The sequence below is a fragment of the Drosophila rhopaloa genome, unplaced genomic scaffold (genome assembly GCF_018152115.1).
Source record: "Drosophila rhopaloa isolate 14029-0021.01 unplaced genomic scaffold, ASM1815211v1 contig_3, whole genome shotgun sequence".
Lineage (NCBI taxonomy): Eukaryota > Metazoa > Arthropoda > Insecta > Diptera > Drosophilidae > Drosophila > Drosophila rhopaloa.
Genome location: NW_025335123.1, coordinates 9115350 through 9133012, shown reverse-complemented (window position 1 = coordinate 9133012; position 17663 = coordinate 9115350). Strand labels below are relative to the sequence as shown.

The window sequence follows — 17663 nt, the reverse complement described above, 5'->3', positions numbered from 1 at the left end:
TATCTCTGCAACTGTACAAAAAGCAGTACATTTTCCGTCGTTTGAAAAAAGTTTAAGAAAATAGGTGAACACTGTACTTTGAAAGGCGAACAAATACTTTAATTTTAATTAAACACTCTGTGGTTTGGGAACCAATACAAATTTGTATAACTTTTAGAAATTCCATCCAATATAATTTTTTTTTGTTCGAGAGATTTTATGTTGATAACTTTTGAGCGGAGCAAAAATCGTATGAAACGTAAAGAGAAAGTGGGTAGAAGAACTACGATTAAATTTTGCCGCCAACCGGTAGGTTTAATAAATTAAAATGGCATTGCAGTTGTATATTACTTTTACTTATACTAATGTTATTTGCTCGATAGTTCGTATGTACATATATTTACAAAAGGCGTTCTTATAGCTAGGTTTCGGCAAGATGTGGGCGGGCGGTGGATATCGTCTATTTGTAAGTCTATGCTAGGTCTACCTCGGAATCTAGACGAGCGTGGAGAGCTCGTGCAGCAGAACGGACATGTTGCTCATGTCCAGCGTGGGCGGGATGCCGATGCCGGGGCTGACCGATCCGCTGGCCTCGCGACCGGCCGTCAGGCAGCTGCTGTTCGCCAGGTTCCTGGGCGTGGGCGTGGGGGGCGTGGCCGTGGCAGGACGCACCAGGAAGGAGGAGTTGATGGCCCCCACCGCTCCACCGCAGCAGCCGGGTTGCAGGTTGCTGCTGAGCAGGGGATTGAAGCTGCCGTGCGAGTGGTTGGGCGAAACCGCCGTCACGGAGGGCGGCACCAGGGCAGGCACTTGGTGGCCCTGGTAGCCGTGGAACGGCGAACCTGGAGCCATGGACAGTGGCAGTGGCAGTGGCACGGGCACGGGCAGATGCATCGGCAGTTGGGCGGCCGATATCACCGACAGGTTGTGGGCCAGTCCCTGCGGAGCACCTCTATAGCTGATGGTCTTCTCGCGCTGCCACACGAAGACGTTGTGCACCATGGCGCCGCCGCAGAAGACTATGCCCACGCCGATCAACAGGCTGGTCACGATCGCCGGCGTCGAGTGGAAGTGGCTGAAGGTGTACAGGATCAGGCCGGTGAGAAAGACCGGTATGGAGATGAAGAAGCCACTGACGGCGCAGGTGCGACTGGCACTGGACTTGGCCAGGTACTGGTTCTCGCGTCCCTCGAAGGACGGCTCGCGCAGCTTCGTGGCGAACAGGAACTGGATGGCGCAGACCAGCAGGCAGCACAGGTTCAGCGCCAGGGAGAGTGCGCCCAAAGCCAGGGTCACGTCGTAGACCACGATGAAGTCTTCGCCGGCACCTCGGCCCAAGGCCTCCTCGCGTCCGTTCGGCGAGATCCTCAGCAGGAAGATAAGCGAGAGCAGCGCCAGGAGCAGAGAAACTGCAAGGAAGACGGGCATTAATTACGGCTTTAGAGCGAAATGTTGGGTAATACTATTACATACATTTAATTTATTTTTATTTTTAAAACATTAATTTAAGCGAATTAATCTTTAAACCCCATTGAGACTTTATCTTGGCAATCTAAATTGCTAGTAAACTTGTACAATTCAATAGTTTTTTTTGGGGTAAACACTATTAGTAATAAAGATAAAGATAAGATAAAGTCTCAATATAAAATGTTAATTTTAATTGAAATACAATATAAATTTATAAATAAAACTAGAAAATAAGCTCACTTCAGCTATAAGATTTGTTTTTTTTTTGATTAACCTAAAAACCTAATGCTGATAGTGCTATTTAAAAGGTAGAAATTAGAATTTTGGATGGATCTTTCCAAGACTCTTTCTGAAGAATACTCACTCAAACATAGCAGTCCCAGGCTGGTGAGTGCCTCGCGGGGCGAGGGTCCCGACTTGGGCAGCTTGTGGTGCAACGGATTAGCGGACAGGTGGCTGTAGTTCCTGTAGTTGTGCGGCACATGGCTGAGGTTGTGCGTCTGCGTCTGCGCCTGCGCAAGCTGTTGCGTTTGTCCATGATGCTGCTGTTGCTGCGGCTGCTGTTGCTGCTGCTGCTGCTGATGGCCACCGCTGCTGGCCAGGATGTGCTGGTTGGTGTAGGTGTGGTGGTGCACGCTACCGTTGCCCAGAAAGTGTCCGTTGGGGGTCAGCTGGTTGAGCGGGGTGAGCGGCGTCAGCGGTGTCAGCGGCTTCAGAGGCGTACTGGGCGTGGCGATATTCAGCAGCGTGGAGGAGTTGCCTACGCGACCGGCGTTCTCGGTGAGCAGCGTGCTCGAAGCGGAGGCATTCAGGGCGGATATGTTCAGCGGCTGCGGCGGTCGCAGGTGGATGTTACGCGCCGTGCTGGCCACAGCAGCTGCTGCGGGTGTTGGTGAGCCACCGTTGGTGGTGGTGTTGCTGTTGCCGTTGCCATTGCTATTGCTGTTGCTGCCAGTGGTGGTGGCAGTGGCAGTTGTAGCAATTGCCGCTTCCGCTTCCACAACTGGGGGTGTGTTGTGGCCACTGCCACTGCTTCCAGTGTGGTTGTTGCTGCTGCTGTTGCTATTCGTGTTGCTGTTACAGTTGCTGTTGCTGTTGCCATTGCAATTGATGTTGCTGCTGCTGTTGGCGGCGGTGCGCAGCAGCTGGCCGCCCAGCAAAGTGGAGAGCGGGTTTATCGCCACGGCAGCGGTGGCGGTCGCAGCGGCACTGCTTGTAGTCGAGGCGTGCTTCAGCATTTCCGGCGTTTTGGCCCCTCACTCCGATCACATTCTGGACTGCGTGCCAAGGAACTTGCGCAAAATCAGGACTAAACGACCTACAAATTAAAGAAATAAATGGAAAAAAGGGATAAGAATCACTTTTTTCTTAGCATCAATTACCAATATAATTAAAAAATTTAACTGAATGCAAAGAAAAGTATTTAAAATAGTAACAGTTTGTAAAATTAAATTTGTAAGGATGAATAAATATTCTATTAAATAATAGAGTGGGATGATATCGATTGCATTAACGATAAGGGTCATAAGCATACAAAACTTTAATTCATAAGAATAGTTAATCAATAAAAAGAATTGTTTATATGTATATTTTTCATATTCTATAATGGATGTCGTAAAGGGCAACGGGTTTAGCACTAAACTAAAAGGGCAAAATCTTTTGAAAAAAATTAAACAGATAAACCAGGGTAAGCGAAATTTATATAAGAACTGTTTTTCGCATATTTAATACTGAGTATTAACTAACTGCTATCTGTAACGGTAGTTTGGTAGCTCTGAAAAACCATCGCTTGATGGGCACTTTCATTTCGCCAGTGGCCGTGCATGTGCGAAACTTTCCCATAAATTATGTGCATCGTGCATCGCATGTATTGTGTAATTAGAAATGGCGAAGAACTTTTCACCAGCAGCACTTTGAATGCGGGGATAAAAGCAAAAGCAACTGCAGTACGGCAATGTATAAGTCCTCGACAATAAGATACCCGGTACTTCCATTCACTTCATCTAATTTGCATTTTTTTGAGCCATTTACATGCACCTTTATTAAATTGCAGACAGAAAAAAGGTAGACAAACCATTTTTAAAGACCCTGTTCGAACGGAACATTCAGGATTTGTAGGTATAAGCAACATAAAAATATCTTTAGTTAAGATCTTAGTTAAAATAAAACCGTCTTTAATATGCTTATATTTATAATGGATTTTCATCCATTTGAATATATGTACTTTATGAGAAATCGCTTCCTTCTACTTGTTCCATAAACTTTGGTTAATTAGTAGACCATTAAACTACACTCGTGTCGAGCTTTAAAATTGTTACGAACCATCAAATTTATATACAATAAAATAAAAATACAATTACAACTTTAATACCTACATTTTGAAGGATAGTAAGGTTCCCATTGTACCAGTCAGATTCGACGGAAATCTAATGGTTACTTGGAAACTCTTTTTTTGCTGACCATACGGCTTTTCACAGCACAAAGAAAATACATACATATGTGAACAACAAACGTGTCAACAAATTCGATCCATTTTTTTTAGATGTTAAGAGATGACCCAAAAATATTGACATAATATAACCTGGTTTAAATAAACAAGATATAACAGTATCTATAAATGAAGAGCATTTGAATTAAATTTCCGATTTTTTCAACCCATAACATGTTTCTGAATTTTCAACCAATCTAATTAATTTATTAACCAAAACATTGCTAGGTTGTAGCGGTTTGCGTAGGATTAGTCGAATTCTATTCGATCTAGCCCTATAGCGTCTCTTATTTGATTACTTCAAGAGATCTTAATTTTTAAACGGACAGACTGATCAAGAATGTATCTTCAGATCAAGAATATATGTATATAGACTGTTACACCAAAAACCACCTGCCTTTCTTGCGGTTTTGGCCAATAAGCTAAAAACGAAAGACAAATTGCAATTGGCGGGTTGTAAAACGGGTTTACCTCCGTGTTCTTTTTTTGGTACTTTAATTTCCGTTCTTGACCTGTGACCTTTACATGGCCGTCGCCGTGCGAAGAAAGCGCCGGACAATCGGTAATTGGCGGATCAACAAAGTGCGGTCCCAAGTGCCGCCTCCTTCTGGTCCTCATCCGCACCAGATCCAGTCGATTTCGAGCCGATCTGTCGACCTCCCAGCGGAGCAGAGAGCGGACGACAAGTGGACGACGCGGTGACCGATCGAGTGACAAAGTACGACTAATATGGATACTATAACTTCGGATACTATAACTGCGCTTCGGCTCTCGCCGCCGGCAACTGTGGTATGGCCATTCGCCCAACCAGTTGGCAAGTGAATGGACACGGACTCTCTTTTTCCCGTTTTCCCGCTCTTCCGCTCTCATCCACTCAGGCAGACACCGCTCTCACGGACAGGTGAGCAGAGGCAGATGCAGGGGAACGAGCCAATTTCAAGCGCCGCTCGGTACTGTGGCACCCAAATGATCAAAAGGGATCATGTTCACAAAAACATTTTTGCCATGTAAAAATTAAATAAATAAAGTAAAGTGTGAAAATAGTATACGTACTTTTTAATATTTATCCCTTATAAAAAAATTCAAAAAAATTATTGACCCCCCAGTATCTGCTTTACATTGAGCGGTTTTCTTCTTCTTGATAGAAGCATTTTGATTTGATAACATAACAATATCTAATTAAAATATCAAAAATGTGTTTATTGAGCATTGCGCAGCGGGTTTTTAACTCAGAAGCAGTTGAAGAATATTGGGCTTTGCTTAAAGGTTTTAGTAATTGAAAGTTTATTCGTTGGACAGTGCAAGGAGAAACTGCACGCCACTGAGTCGAATATTGAGTTTTATACGGATGCTGCCGATTTCGAAACCGATTCGAGGTGCATCGAAGTCAAAGGACTCGTCATGGCAAGCAATGCGACCCACTGTGCCTACTGCAAACCTGCTCAACTCACAAGCACACGCAACACACGCGATGCGGCTGCTCCTGCCTCACACCGCACACCACACACCGCACACCACACACCGCACACCTCAACCACAGCCACACACAGGTAAAGAGTTGGTGGCAACGGCACCAACTTGCTGGGCCGCATTCCACGAGCTCCAAACTGGAAGGTTGTTGTCGGTTGGTTATTATTGCTGTTTCTTATTTTGTGGTTGTTGCTTTGATTGGGGCTGCAAATTTCAACTGTACATGCCTGCATGCAGTACCTTTGGCTGCCCTTTCCTGAGTGTATTACGGTAGCATGCCAATTTTGACGAATCGCGATTTAAAGAATTCAAACTTGTGGCGCTTGTTATATCGGAACTCGCTTCGGCTGCATTTAAAAACAAGACAGTCAATGCTGCCAGACTGCGTTGAACTGGTCAGCAGTGTTGATAAACTGCCAGCTGGAGTACACTCCGAGTACTAATAAAAACTTATCGAATATACAACATTTATCGATAGTTAGCGGAGACTTACTCCACAGTAAGTGGCGACTTACTCCGTAGGTTAGCGGGGACTTACTCCACAGTTAGAGGAGATTTACTCCACAGTTAGCGGAGACGTACTCCACAACTAGCGAGTAGAGCCAGCAATCGATTTGTAGAGGTGAACAAACATTGATGACACCCCGCCAATCATCGATATCACCGATGTCTTAATCGTTATCGGTGGTTTTCCGTCTCTATTAAAGGCTTTATTTCTGGTGTCGTACGGTAACACTGGGTGAACAATTTTTTTGCAAACCGACTGCTACAGCACCGCACTGCCAAAGAGACATGACTGATCCCAGCAAACTTTCCGTGGCCGTGGTCTGCTCCTCAAACATGAACCGCTCGATGGAGGCGCACAACTTCCTGGCCAAGAAGGGCTTCAACGTGCGCTCCTACGGCACCGGCGAACGCGTCAAGCTGCCGGGCATCGCGTTCGACAAGCCGAATGTTTACGAGTTCGGCACCAGCTACGAGGACATCTACCGCGACCTGGAGGCGAAGGACAAGGAGTTGTGAGTGTGGCGCCCGCCAGTCCGCATTCCGTTGGCTAATCCGATCCTCGCCTCTTCTTCCACGCAGCTACACACAGAACGGCCTGCTGCACATGCTGGACCGCAATCGGCGCATCAAGAAGTGCCCCGAGCGCTTCCAGGAAACCAAAGAGCAGTTCGACATCATCGTGACCGTGGAGGAGCGCGTCTACGACCTGGTGGTGCTGCATATGGAGTCCTTGACCTCTGTGGACAACCGGCCCGTGCACGTTATCAACGTGGATGTGGTGGACAACGCGGAGGACGCGCTAATGGGCGCCTTTCTCATCACGGACATGATAAACTTGGTACGATGCGCAAGCGTAGTAGTTTTGGTTTCTGAATTTCCCTAATTCCCCTCTTCTCGTGCACCTTTCAGATGGCCAAGTCCATGGACCTGGACAACGACATCGACGAAATGATCCAGGAGTTTGAGGAGCGTCGCAACCGGGTTATCCTGCACTCGGTGCTCTTCTACTGACGACCGACGTTAAACAGTTCGTGTCCAGCTCCAATACCAACACCAGAATCCCGTAGACTCCCTGCGCTCCCTGCGCCGAGTGGTTCCCGTTGGTTTTTTTTCCCGAAGACCGGGATCACCGAACGCGGAGCATAGGACGTAGGGCTGCGGGTCCCGGATTGGGAGCCTAGTATCTAAGAATTTTGTACATAGAGAGGGGCCATCGCTGCAGCGGACACACACACATGCACGCATCCAAATCCACATCCGATTCAAAATCCACACTTCACCTGCAAGCACTGGCTCTTGAATATGAAATTAACACACATCAACAATTGGCGTCCATTACAACAGTGAGGCTCCGAAACGAAACCCTTTGAATGTAGTATATGTACGTGTCCGTATTTCTTGTATTCCGGCCGTCGAGCCGCGGTCGTTCTGCTCGTCGTCCCCGGCTTTTATCACTGGCTTTCGTTTCCCCCAGCTGGCAACAGGGGCCAAACATCTGGCTCCCCGTTCTCCTTTCTCCGCGCCGATCCAATCCGATCCGATCAGTTTTATATATGTATGTAAACAAAACTCGCAGCACACAAATCCGTGCGTGTGCGTGTGTGAATGAGCATGGAGCCAGGGGCGGATCGGGACTGGGACCGGGATTGGGCCCTCGTAGGCAGGGGCCGTAGTTAATAATCTAACATAGTTTTACGAGTTGTTCAGACAGGGCTACACGCCTGCCATTTTCATAGCCTAAATTGGTAGCTGAAGATCACTGTGCGTTTTAAAAAATAGCCAAAGGCCTGAAACGGGCGCCAATACACAAAACTAAATACAGTGCCAGTTCGATATGGTGAATTAATAAACCATTCAAGGGTCTTGACTACGTAAATTGTGTTCACTGTAATGATTGGAATAAAAACGTACGCCAATTGAGGCGGCTTTCTTGTTGACATCTGAAATTTGTTCACCATTATTAAATCTAACATCTAATTATTTGTAATGTAAATGTACATTTACAATATCATGTCACTTAGTAAAGATACTTTATAGTTCGTTTTTGAATGCTCATATTTGTGTTGTTTAAAAAAAAACACAGGCATTTCTAAATCGTTACCGATTCATTTTAAGCTTTGCCAAAACGTTTTACACAAAGACATAAAAGACGGAAAAATGTTCTATGGTTTTTTTTTAAAAACCATAAGAATTAAATTCAATCATTTTAGAAATGACAATTGTCAGAGCCTTTTTTAAAGCTTTTCATCGATGTTTTTGTCGCTAGTCCCAAATAATGAAATGACTGGAAGTTATTAAAATATTTCAAGCAAAGGCTTGAATAAAAAAAAGGATCGATAAGTTGGGGGTTCGTGCTGCCAAAGGGCTTTAATTCTCAGATTTTTGTAGTATTAATATACATTTTTGTATTATACTCACAATATATTATCAAAATGGTCAAATCAAATAATGTTCAAAATCATAAATAACTTCACTTACCGCTTTTTCGTAGATCCGCATCCGCCCCTGGTTGCGATCGGCACTCGCAGTCGGTGTTACAAAGCGTCGGTTGGTGTTGTTGCCATTGGCAGTGCCGTCGCCGTTGCCGCCGCCGTCGCTTTTTTTCATGCTACAGTCAGTCAGGGAATGATCGTGCTTGGCTCCAATACTGTGCTACCGAGGGCTCCGCAATTCAACTCCGCACTCAATTGCTAAATACAGCCCAAACATAGCACAACAACGTTCAATAGTGAACTCTTCGCCGTAATTACAAAGGTTGCTTAAACCGACGACCGTCAAAACAGCGTTTTACTGGTGAAATCTCCAGGCCAAATAACAGAAAAACCATTGGGTTTATTGTCAGAAAAAGCGGCTAAGTGTTTATTTTTTTGTTTCTTTGTGCGGACAGCTCGGGTCAAGATGGCAACGCAAAAGGAAGGTAAGTATCGTAGTGAAATTTGAAGTTTTTACATTCGGCTTTAAGTGGATACTTTCCGCGATCACTGTCGCGTCAGGTGGGCGATTGCGGTTGCGCCCTTCAAATGTGTTCCTTCTTCGTCTGGGGTCACCTACAAAAAACAACGGAACCTGTCTTATCACCGGCCGCTCAATCTTCCCGTTCTTCTCTTCTCTCCTGCCCTCTCCTCTCACTCGCACTCTTACTCTCACTCCCCCATTCCAATTACCAACCGATGACGTGTGGCCGCTCTTGGCCATAGGCCATCACAAACAAACAGTCGTTCTGTTTCCCAAACCCACTGCCCGAAGATTAGAGCCCGGCAATAACCTTTCGCGGGTCGAGAGAGCTCACCGTTCTCCATTTTCCAATTTCCATTCTCATTATCTATGGCAATGACATTGGAGCATGTACATACATACATTCATGCATTCATACATGCATTCTACGCACATATAATTAACCCACCTGTGGAGTTTTACGAAAAGCCTTTCCAAAACAAAAACCCGCTTGGCATTATAATTCATTCAAACACATTACCTTGTTCTCTTTCGCCTTGTCTCTCTTTCTCCTCTGGTTCTCCTTCTCCTCCGGTTCTCCTTCTCCGACCTGCGACTCTCCTTGCCCCAATGCCTTCGCTTTCGTCTGTGTCAATGTCAAATGCGATCCGGCCGAGATTACAGTAGCACTTCCCTAACGCGAACCATTGCACCTATTTAAGAAAGTTTCGAGTTTTCGAATAGATCAAAGTGTTCATGATAACACTCAATTGTTAATAGGCGACAAGTTTCAGTTACAGAGTTATCGATTTCAGAAAGTTCGAATTCTAAAAGCTCTACTGTAAAGTAATGGTCTCTGAGTCATGCTCTAGGTATGCGAAGGAACCCACAATCAGCCGATTAGTCATCCCATCTGGATTTGCTCCACAGATCTTCCAGATCTCATGCTGTCTACTTCACAACTAAGAAAGTTCTCTTTGAAGAGTTTAAGTGTGTTTACCCTTGTCCGTATTATCACGTGACCGATCCCCATGGTCCCATACATACAAATGTCTGACTTTTAAATGACTTACGATGAAACAGAAACTAAAATATTTTATTTCAGCCATGCATTACTTCACATCTCATTAAAGTTTTATTAACCTCCTGCTTTTTAGAAAAATGTTATTATTAGTAGATTCAAAGTTTTGCTGATGTAGTTAAAATTATTTTTCTACTCCTGTTTTGATTTGATAAAATTATTGATTTATGAAATTTGTATTTACCATTAGGTGTTACAGAGTTTCGAAAGTGTTAAATGAACCTGCTGAGGGATATTTTAGATAAATATATCTCCAATCCTAATCCTGTAGTTATCCTGACCTGATTCCAAAGATCTCGCTGTGTAATGCGGACTCAGTTGTTTTCGTTAAGTACAAATATTTATATCTCGTAGGTTTCAAAAAGTTGTTTTGTTCATAATGACTTGCACTAACTTATAAGTCATAGTCATCTGCAAATTTACCATTTCTTTGATTTTTTTGCTTTGAGCTTAAAATTTTTGAATATATTATTTCTTCGAGAATAGATACATTAGCTCTTGTAAAATGGGATAAGATTTTTTCACTTGCAACTTTTTTGGTCTTTGTGGAACTGATAGCTTCACGCTGAAAGTATAAACCTTAAGGGGTGTAGATCGTCCGTTGACGTACTCTCGCCTCACGATCAGCCCAGACTGCCGGGGCTTATTCCGAAGCCAAGTTTTGGATATATGTAAACTCGCATATACCTGTTACATGTCATTTGCACTTTGTGCTGACGCTCGCGTCGACGTCGCTGCCTGGTGCATCGCTTACACCTTGTTAAAGTCAACCGCAGCGCAGCAGTTTATTCGGTTTGTGCAACCGCATCGAAAGATAGGCGCGCGCACCTGTCCAAGCTTCCGCACCTGATACTGTTCCGCCCTGGCACCACCTGGTCTGCTCCGAGATCTGGAAGCCGACTGACACCCTCACCTTCACCGGATTGACAATCGGGCTCGGAGGGTGACCTCTGGCAGAGCTCTCTCTAGCGGATTACTTGACTAGTCATCGGCTACCGTCGATGATTAGACAACGGATCCAGGTCTTATCGAGTACTTATCGCTCTCCCGCTCCGACAAACTCTAATAAAGTCTGCACTCGGCCGTGAACGTTCACTTTGCTTCAGGCCCTTGGTGAGTCCTCAGCTCCTCATCATCCTCAACATCCGGACCAAAAGGCAAGTGCGTGTTCACTGATCGCAGAAAATCTATAAAAGATCTATGAATATAAAATAAAGTTCATGTGCAAGGTTATTAAAAATATCTAATAATAAAAGAAGTGTAAAATAGTTTTCCTAAACATTCGGATTTCGCATTAAAAGGAAGGCTCACGATTCTTTATTCGGACAATGGGAGGCGTTTCTGACCTTATAACATACAGTCGAACTTCGATATAGCAAACAACTATTTGCCCGAAAAGCTAATTCGACTTCTAGAGACTTTGCGGTATTGTAATTATTTTACTATATGGGCTAGGAGCTAGGGGATCGGGATAGTTGAATTCTTTCCAAGGATATTCCCACCCCAGTAACCCAGTATTCCTATAGCTTTCAATTTTTCAAGCTAAATTTATCAGTTGACGGTAAAAAGTTTTAATAAGCCCCGCTTAATCCACAGATCACACCGCCCTGGATCTCATAATAAAGTCTCTCAAGTCCCCCACAATGATCTGTGAGGGCACCCACTTCGATGGCAAGATCCCGCACACGTTCGTGATCTTCGGAGCGTCGGGCGACCTAGCCAAGAAGAAGATCTACCCCACGCTTTGGTGGCTCTACCGGGATGACCTGCTGCCCAAGCCCACCAAATTCTGCGGATATGCCCGGTCCAAGCTGACGGTCTCCAGCCTCAAGACGCAGTGCCTGCCGTACATGAAGGTTGGTTCCGCTCTCTGACCAATGCCCATTAGGATTAACCCATCCGAATTCTTTCAGCTCCAGACACACGAGCAGAAGAAGTACGAGGAGTTCTGGGCCCTTAATGAGTACGTGGCCGGCAGCTACGACGGACGCACTGGATTTGAGCTGCTCAACCAGCAGCTGGAGCTGATGGAGAACAAGAACAAGGCGAACCGCATATTCTACTTGGCCCTACCGCCCAGCGTCTTCGAGGAAGTGACTGTCAACATCAAGCAGATATGCATGTCGACCTGGTGAGTAGCGGATCAAAGGGAAATCGTAATAGATTACTACATGTGTTACTGTTATTACACAGCGGCTGGAACCGCGTGATCGTCGAGAAGCCCTTCGGTCGCGACGACGCCTCCTCGCAGGCGCTAAGCGACCACCTGGCCGGACTGTTCCAGGAGGATCAGCTATACCGCATTGACCACTACCTGGGCAAGGAGATGGTCCAGAACCTGATGACCATCCGCTTCGGCAACAAGATCCTCAGCTCGACGTGGAACCGCGAGAACATCGCCTCGGTGCTGATCACATTCAAAGAGCCCTTTGGCACCCAGGGACGTGGTGGCTACTTCGACGAGTTCGGGATCATCCGGGACGTCATGCAGAACCACTTGTTGCAGATCTTGTCGCTGGTGGCCATGGAGAAGCCGGTCAGCTGCCACCCGGACGACATCCGCGACGAGAAGGTTAAGGTGCTGAAGAGTATCCAGGCCCTCACACTCGACGACATGGTGCTGGGCCAATACCTGGGCGATCCGAAGGGTGCCACCGACGATGCCCGCACCGGCTACCTGGAAGACCCTACCGTTAGCAATGACTCCACTACACCCACCTACGCCCTCGGCGTGCTCAAGATCAACAACGAGCGCTGGCAGGGCGTGCCCTTCATCCTGCGATGCGGAAAGGCGCTCAACGAGCGCAAGGCAGAGGTGCGCATCCAGTACCAGGACGTGCCCGGCGACATCTTCGAGGGCAGCACGAAGCGCAACGAGCTGGTCATCCGTGTGCAGCCGGGCGAGGCGCTGTACTTCAAGATGATGACCAAGAGCCCCGGCATCACCTTCGACATTGAAGAGACGGAACTGGACCTGACCTACGAGCACCGCTACAAGGACTCCTACCTGCCGGATGCCTACGAGCGGCTCATCCTCGACGTCTTCTGCGGCTCCCAGATGCACTTCGTCCGCTCGGACGAGCTGCGCGAGGCGTGGCGCATCTTCACGCCCATCTTGCACAAAATTGAGCGCGAGCGCGTCCAGCCCATCACCTACCAGTACGGCTCCCGCGGTCCCAAGCAGGCGGACCGTAAGTGCGAGGAGAACAACTTTAAGTACTCCGGCTCCTACAAGTGGCACGGCGGCAAGCCGGCCACGTCCAATCTCTGAGCGGTCGATCGGACCGCACCGATTCGGGATGGGCTCACTTCACACAGGATACATCTCTCTGTCCTTACACATGCATGTACATAACTATATGTATTCTTTGGTTATTTGTAATCTTTTTTGGTTTGTACAAGAATTTTTTTATTAAATTTATGAAATAGCGTTAGACCTGAGCTCTCCTCATTTAAACTCGCTAATATCTAGTTTATAAATTATAGAGCACTTTCCAACGATACTCTTGTGGTTTCATGTTTTTCTAGAAACAACATATGGCAACCAAAAAACCACGCTATAATCCACTACCCCAGAGATAAAGCGCTATTTTTACATTTTTTTTTTTTCTTATCCAACCTTAATCTCTAGCTCAAATATTTACTCGCTATGTGATGCTGAACAGGAACATAAATATACCCTTTTCCGGGTTGTGAATTTTCACTCCACTGCTTTTTAATGTTGAATAACTTATAATACCAGGATGTGATAAAAAAAAAAGTGATTAAGACCCGCCCTAAGTGGAATTTAAATGAATAATTGCGATTCAGAGCTTTTTACAGTGAACTCACACAATGATGCAATGCGGGCAAGACTATAGCGTACTCACAATTATCATCGTGGAGGCGATGGCTTTATATACCCATTGCACAATGTGGGATTCACTGCGTTCATCATAACGTATCCACTGGGCTGCGCCACCTGCTCTGCCACTGTCATGGAGGTTTCCTCCTCCATGTGCTCTGGTTCTATATGCTCATCAGCGGGTTCAATGGGTTCCATGTTTATAAGGTTAAAAAAGAGCGTTTTAGGGTGTGGAACTCCCGCATAGGGCTGTGAAGGCTCGGCTAGCTCAGGCACTGAGGGGGTTCTAGGCAGCAGCAGTCCCGGGGGCACACTAACGCCGATTTTTGACATATCCTTCAGCTTTCTGGCCCCGAGGAAGGCCGCACCGAGCACTAACAGCGCAATGATCCCTTCCACGTACCGGATATTAGCGGTATCCTCGCGGTCAGATAACCACTTCATGCCGCCGCTCTTGTGGTCACTGTATTTAGCCGCCACGGCCTTATGGATCGCGCCCAGTCCGGTTACGTTGTACTCCAGCTTGGTGGTATAGTTCGAGTGGCAAACTTCATCGGTTCCGTTGCAAAAATAGAAAAAATAACCATTTAGATTTTCGTCATCCACGGGCTTTTCCCAGGTTAGAATATTGTCAGCAAGGGTCAAATTCTGGGCTTTTCGATTCATGGCGTCAGTCAGTTCAGGCACCTCTAGCCGGCTCCATTCTGCCGAAAGCCCTTTTTCATTTTTGCTCCATAAAAACACCGTGTCCGGCTTCTTGTAATTCCATTTCCCAAATACCGCGAAATTTTTGCCAACTTTGCTGTTGGAAAAATGAAGAGAATTTTTCAGAAACTTGATTTATGAATATATATCAATAAAAATTAATAAACAAAATTAAAGTTGTACCATTGAGTCCGAGCTTCCAATCTTTAAAATTATGGCTGCTGCAGAACTTTTTACTATTCATACTACATTCGCGCACCTATTTGCAAAAAAGAAACGAGAGAGGGGGGAAATTTGTCAACTAAGTTTGTGATTTTTATAAAACAACGTATTTAATTAAAACAGTTTTAACAAATAAAATAAACGAAGGAAGTTCAATTTGTTACTATTCCTATTTTTATTCAGACTGGGCCGAATTGATTCGAATTGATTGAATTGAATTTGAATTTTGAATTGCGAATTTGAAATTGAATTTGTTTGCAAAAAATTCCCATGCACCCCCTGTAAAATCCAAGCAAGTCAGCCTACTAATACAAGCAATTTCACGAATACAATATATGTATCTGAATCTTTAAGAGATTCCTCTATCCCTATATATTCCTAATGGATTTTCAATTTATAAGTAATGAGTGTATCAAGTTAAAGTAGATGAATCTCAATCTGGCCATCAAAATTATTTATACTGAAATGTACTTGAAAAGTTTTAGGTCAACGAGAAAAATAAGTTTTTCAATACCGACTTTTAATCATTGTTTAAAGCTGGGTTTTAATAGATGACTTCTTAGATGTCAGTAAAGTTACCTCGCTTTCAGTCTGTTGCTCTTGCTGTTGACAAAGTATTCCAGGTGCGGAGCATTCCATTCCAGTTCTTTGAGCGGCTCCCAATAAACCGTCAGCTCTTGGTCCTTGTAACGGTAGCCCAATGGCAAAAATTTTGGTGGGCGGTCTGGTGGCTTGGATTCTGTTTGTACTGCGAACTCGTGGTAATGTTTTGACCAGGGTGCACCCGTCTCGTTGATGCGACGCTTAACCAGCACATTGAATTTCTGATTGCCTTCCAGATTTTCAAAGCAGATCGTATCCGTTGTGTCTTTCGGTTGGGGCTTTGTGAATAATGTTAAACTCCTGACCAAATTCGGATATTTAACGGGCTGCAGCTGCACATCCCATTTAATGGCGGGCGAATCCTTGACCACGGGTTTCCTGTTCCACGACACGCAAGGATGGTTGTTATATGTAAAAGTTTTATGCTCTGTTGGCCACTCCAGCATTGTCATCTCGAACTGAGTTAGATTGAAATCCTGTGTCTGGTTGCCTAATGTGTCGAACATGGTAAGTCTGAAATTCATAATTTTTGGTTTTATGTCATTTGAGTTGATATTTACGGTGCAAATTATTTGTTTAGTGTTTTCCTCATTTGTTTGGCAGTCGAGTCGAGTGGATTTCATCATTAGTTCATAATTGGTTAGTTCGGTTAAGGTTTTGCCTTCCGCCCGGGTGAAAGTACAAGTGATGTTAGTTTTGGTTTCGTCAAACCTTATGTACTGGCATTTAAAATCCTTCACATTCAATAGAGCATACACTCTAAAATAGTTCGCCTGTCTTAAAACACCATCAAAAAGACACTGGTAACTTCGAATCCAGGTCTGGGTAAGAGCTACAAGTTTCACTTTCATAGTGGCGTTTTTGCTGTCAAACTCGGTATTTTTCAACTGGTGGTCCTCCAATTCTATTGTCACCATATGCTCCATATCCAAATCACTTGAGCCGTTTCTACACTGGCAGAAAACTTCAACTTCACCGCCCTGCCGCCACTGCGTTTCGTTGGAGTCCCAAGCCACCATGTCGCACTGGGACTTTATCTCCGTCCGAACACTGGCCATTGCCATGAACAGTATCGCCGCCGCGAAAAGCCAGGACAACCGCGTCCCCAAGCCCATAGAGTTTGATTTTTTTTCGCTTTCCTGTTGCTATGTAGATCCTAATCCGGTAATCTAAACTCTGGAATTAAAAAGGGCGATGAAGCACGATCACAGGAGTTTTAAAATGTAAGTAAGCTCTAAAAACAGAACCCGATATACATGTGTATATGTCTTATCAGTCACATGAAAATCGTCAAACGTGGAAGCTGGGAGCTTGTTGAAACCAACCCTACCGATTGATTCAAAGCAATCTTTGCGACTGCCATCGTAAATCAGAATCTCCGGCCTTATCGCACTAATTCATTTCATAAAACGAAAATGGACACAAACAAGAAAGGAAAGCTCACTTCGGGCGGAGCCGAAGTTGATATACCCTTGCAGAATACTCTGTAAATTATATTCTCCAAAATTATTCATATGATGCATTCTTAATACTCATAAAAAATCCCAACTTCCTAACTTTAAAAACACCAAAGTTATGGCATTTCCGATCAATCAGTTATATGGCAGCTATAGAATATAGTCGGCCGATTGGCCAAATATAAAACCCATAGGAAATCCCAGCTTCCTAACTTTACAAACACCTAAGTTATGGCATTTCCGATCAATCAGTTATATGGCAGCTATAGAATATAGTCGGCCGATCCCTATGAAATTTGGTAGGTCGGATTGATTGGCCAAATATAAAACCCATAGGAAATCCCAGCTTCCTAACTTTACAAACACCTAAGTTATGGCATTTCCGATCAATCAGTTATATGGCAGCTATAGGATATAGTCGGCCGATCCCTATGAAATTTGGTAGGTCGGATTGATTGGCCAAATATAAAACCCATAGGAAATCCCAGCTTCCTAACTTTACAAACACCTAAGTTATGGCATTTCCGATCAATCAGTTATATGGCAGCTATAGGATATAGTCGTTCCGACATATATACTGCGTGCAAAGGAAAGAAGGGTGCGTGCAAAGTTTCAATTTGATATCTTTAAAACTGAGAGACTAGTTCGCGTAGAAACAGACAGACGGACATGGGTATATCAACTCAAGATGTGATCCTGATCAAGAATATATATACTTTATATGGTCGGAGATGTCTCCTTCACTGCGTTGCACACTTTCGACCAAAATTATAATACCCTCTGCAAGGGTATACAAATTCTTAGCGACAGGCCCCAGGGCTCTGAGCAGCAGGCATCGGACGCTTCGTGTGCGTTCGAGTTTTTTGCGCTCTCATTCTTATTCTCATTTTAATTCTCTTTTGGTTA

At 44.9% G+C, this 17663-nt stretch overlaps 4 protein-coding genes across 12 annotated transcripts; 2 read left to right on the top strand and 2 right to left on the bottom strand.

Annotated features, from left to right (window-relative positions):
* Positions 1-105: 105 nt before the first annotated feature.
* On the bottom strand, positions 106-8495 carry LOC108040204. Of its 4 annotated transcripts, none has more exons than XM_017117533.2 (3): positions 8390-8495; positions 1811-2764; positions 106-1388 (listed from the first exon to the last, which is right to left on the bottom strand). In XM_017117533.2, the coding sequence occupies exons 2-3, from the start codon at positions 2682-2684 to the stop codon at positions 475-477; spliced, it is 1788 nt and encodes a 595-aa protein (XP_016973022.1). In that variant the 5' UTR covers positions 2685-2764; positions 8390-8495; the 3' UTR covers positions 106-474. The 4 variants fall into 4 exon arrangements, with proteins under 4 accessions (XP_016973022.1, XP_016973021.1, XP_016973020.1 ...); XM_017117532.2 differs by lacking the exon at positions 8390-8495 and adding an exon at positions 5645-5777; XM_017117531.2 differs by lacking the exon at positions 8390-8495 and adding an exon at positions 4406-4810.
* Positions 6104-7857, top strand: LOC108040206 (RNA polymerase II subunit A C-terminal domain phosphatase SSU72). The gene is made up of 3 exons (XM_017117537.2): positions 6104-6423; positions 6491-6749; positions 6821-7857. The coding sequence occupies exons 1-3, from the start codon at positions 6197-6199 to the stop codon at positions 6920-6922; spliced, it is 588 nt and encodes a 195-aa protein (XP_016973026.1). The 5' UTR covers positions 6104-6196; the 3' UTR covers positions 6923-7857.
* A 28-nt stretch (positions 8496-8523) lies between the features above and the next one.
* On the top strand, positions 8524-13360 carry LOC108040205 (glucose-6-phosphate 1-dehydrogenase). Of its 2 annotated transcripts, none has more exons than XM_017117535.1 (4): positions 8524-8828; positions 11523-11782; positions 11840-12057; positions 12120-13360. In XM_017117535.1, the coding sequence occupies exons 1-4, from the start codon at positions 8810-8812 to the stop codon at positions 13195-13197; spliced, it is 1575 nt and encodes a 524-aa protein (XP_016973024.1). In that variant the 5' UTR covers positions 8524-8809; the 3' UTR covers positions 13198-13360. The 2 variants fall into 2 exon arrangements, with proteins under 2 accessions (XP_016973024.1, XP_016973025.1); XM_017117536.1 differs by lacking the exon at positions 8524-8828 and adding an exon at positions 10966-11083.
* A 115-nt stretch (positions 13361-13475) lies between these two features.
* On the bottom strand, positions 13476-16738 carry LOC108040203. Of its 5 annotated transcripts, none has more exons than XM_017117527.2 (3): positions 16557-16737; positions 15277-16476; positions 13476-14572 (listed from the first exon to the last, which is right to left on the bottom strand). In XM_017117527.2, the coding sequence occupies exons 2-3, from the start codon at positions 16413-16415 to the stop codon at positions 13801-13803; spliced, it is 1911 nt and encodes a 636-aa protein (XP_016973016.1). In that variant the 5' UTR covers positions 16416-16476; positions 16557-16737; the 3' UTR covers positions 13476-13800. The 5 variants fall into 5 exon arrangements, 4 of the variants coding, with proteins under 4 accessions (XP_016973016.1, XP_016973017.1, XP_016973018.1 ...); XM_017117528.2 differs by having other exon boundaries at positions 16631-16735; XM_017117529.2 differs by lacking the exon at positions 16557-16737 and having other exon boundaries at positions 15277-15790; positions 15861-15937.
* Positions 16739-17663: the final 925 nt, after the last annotated feature.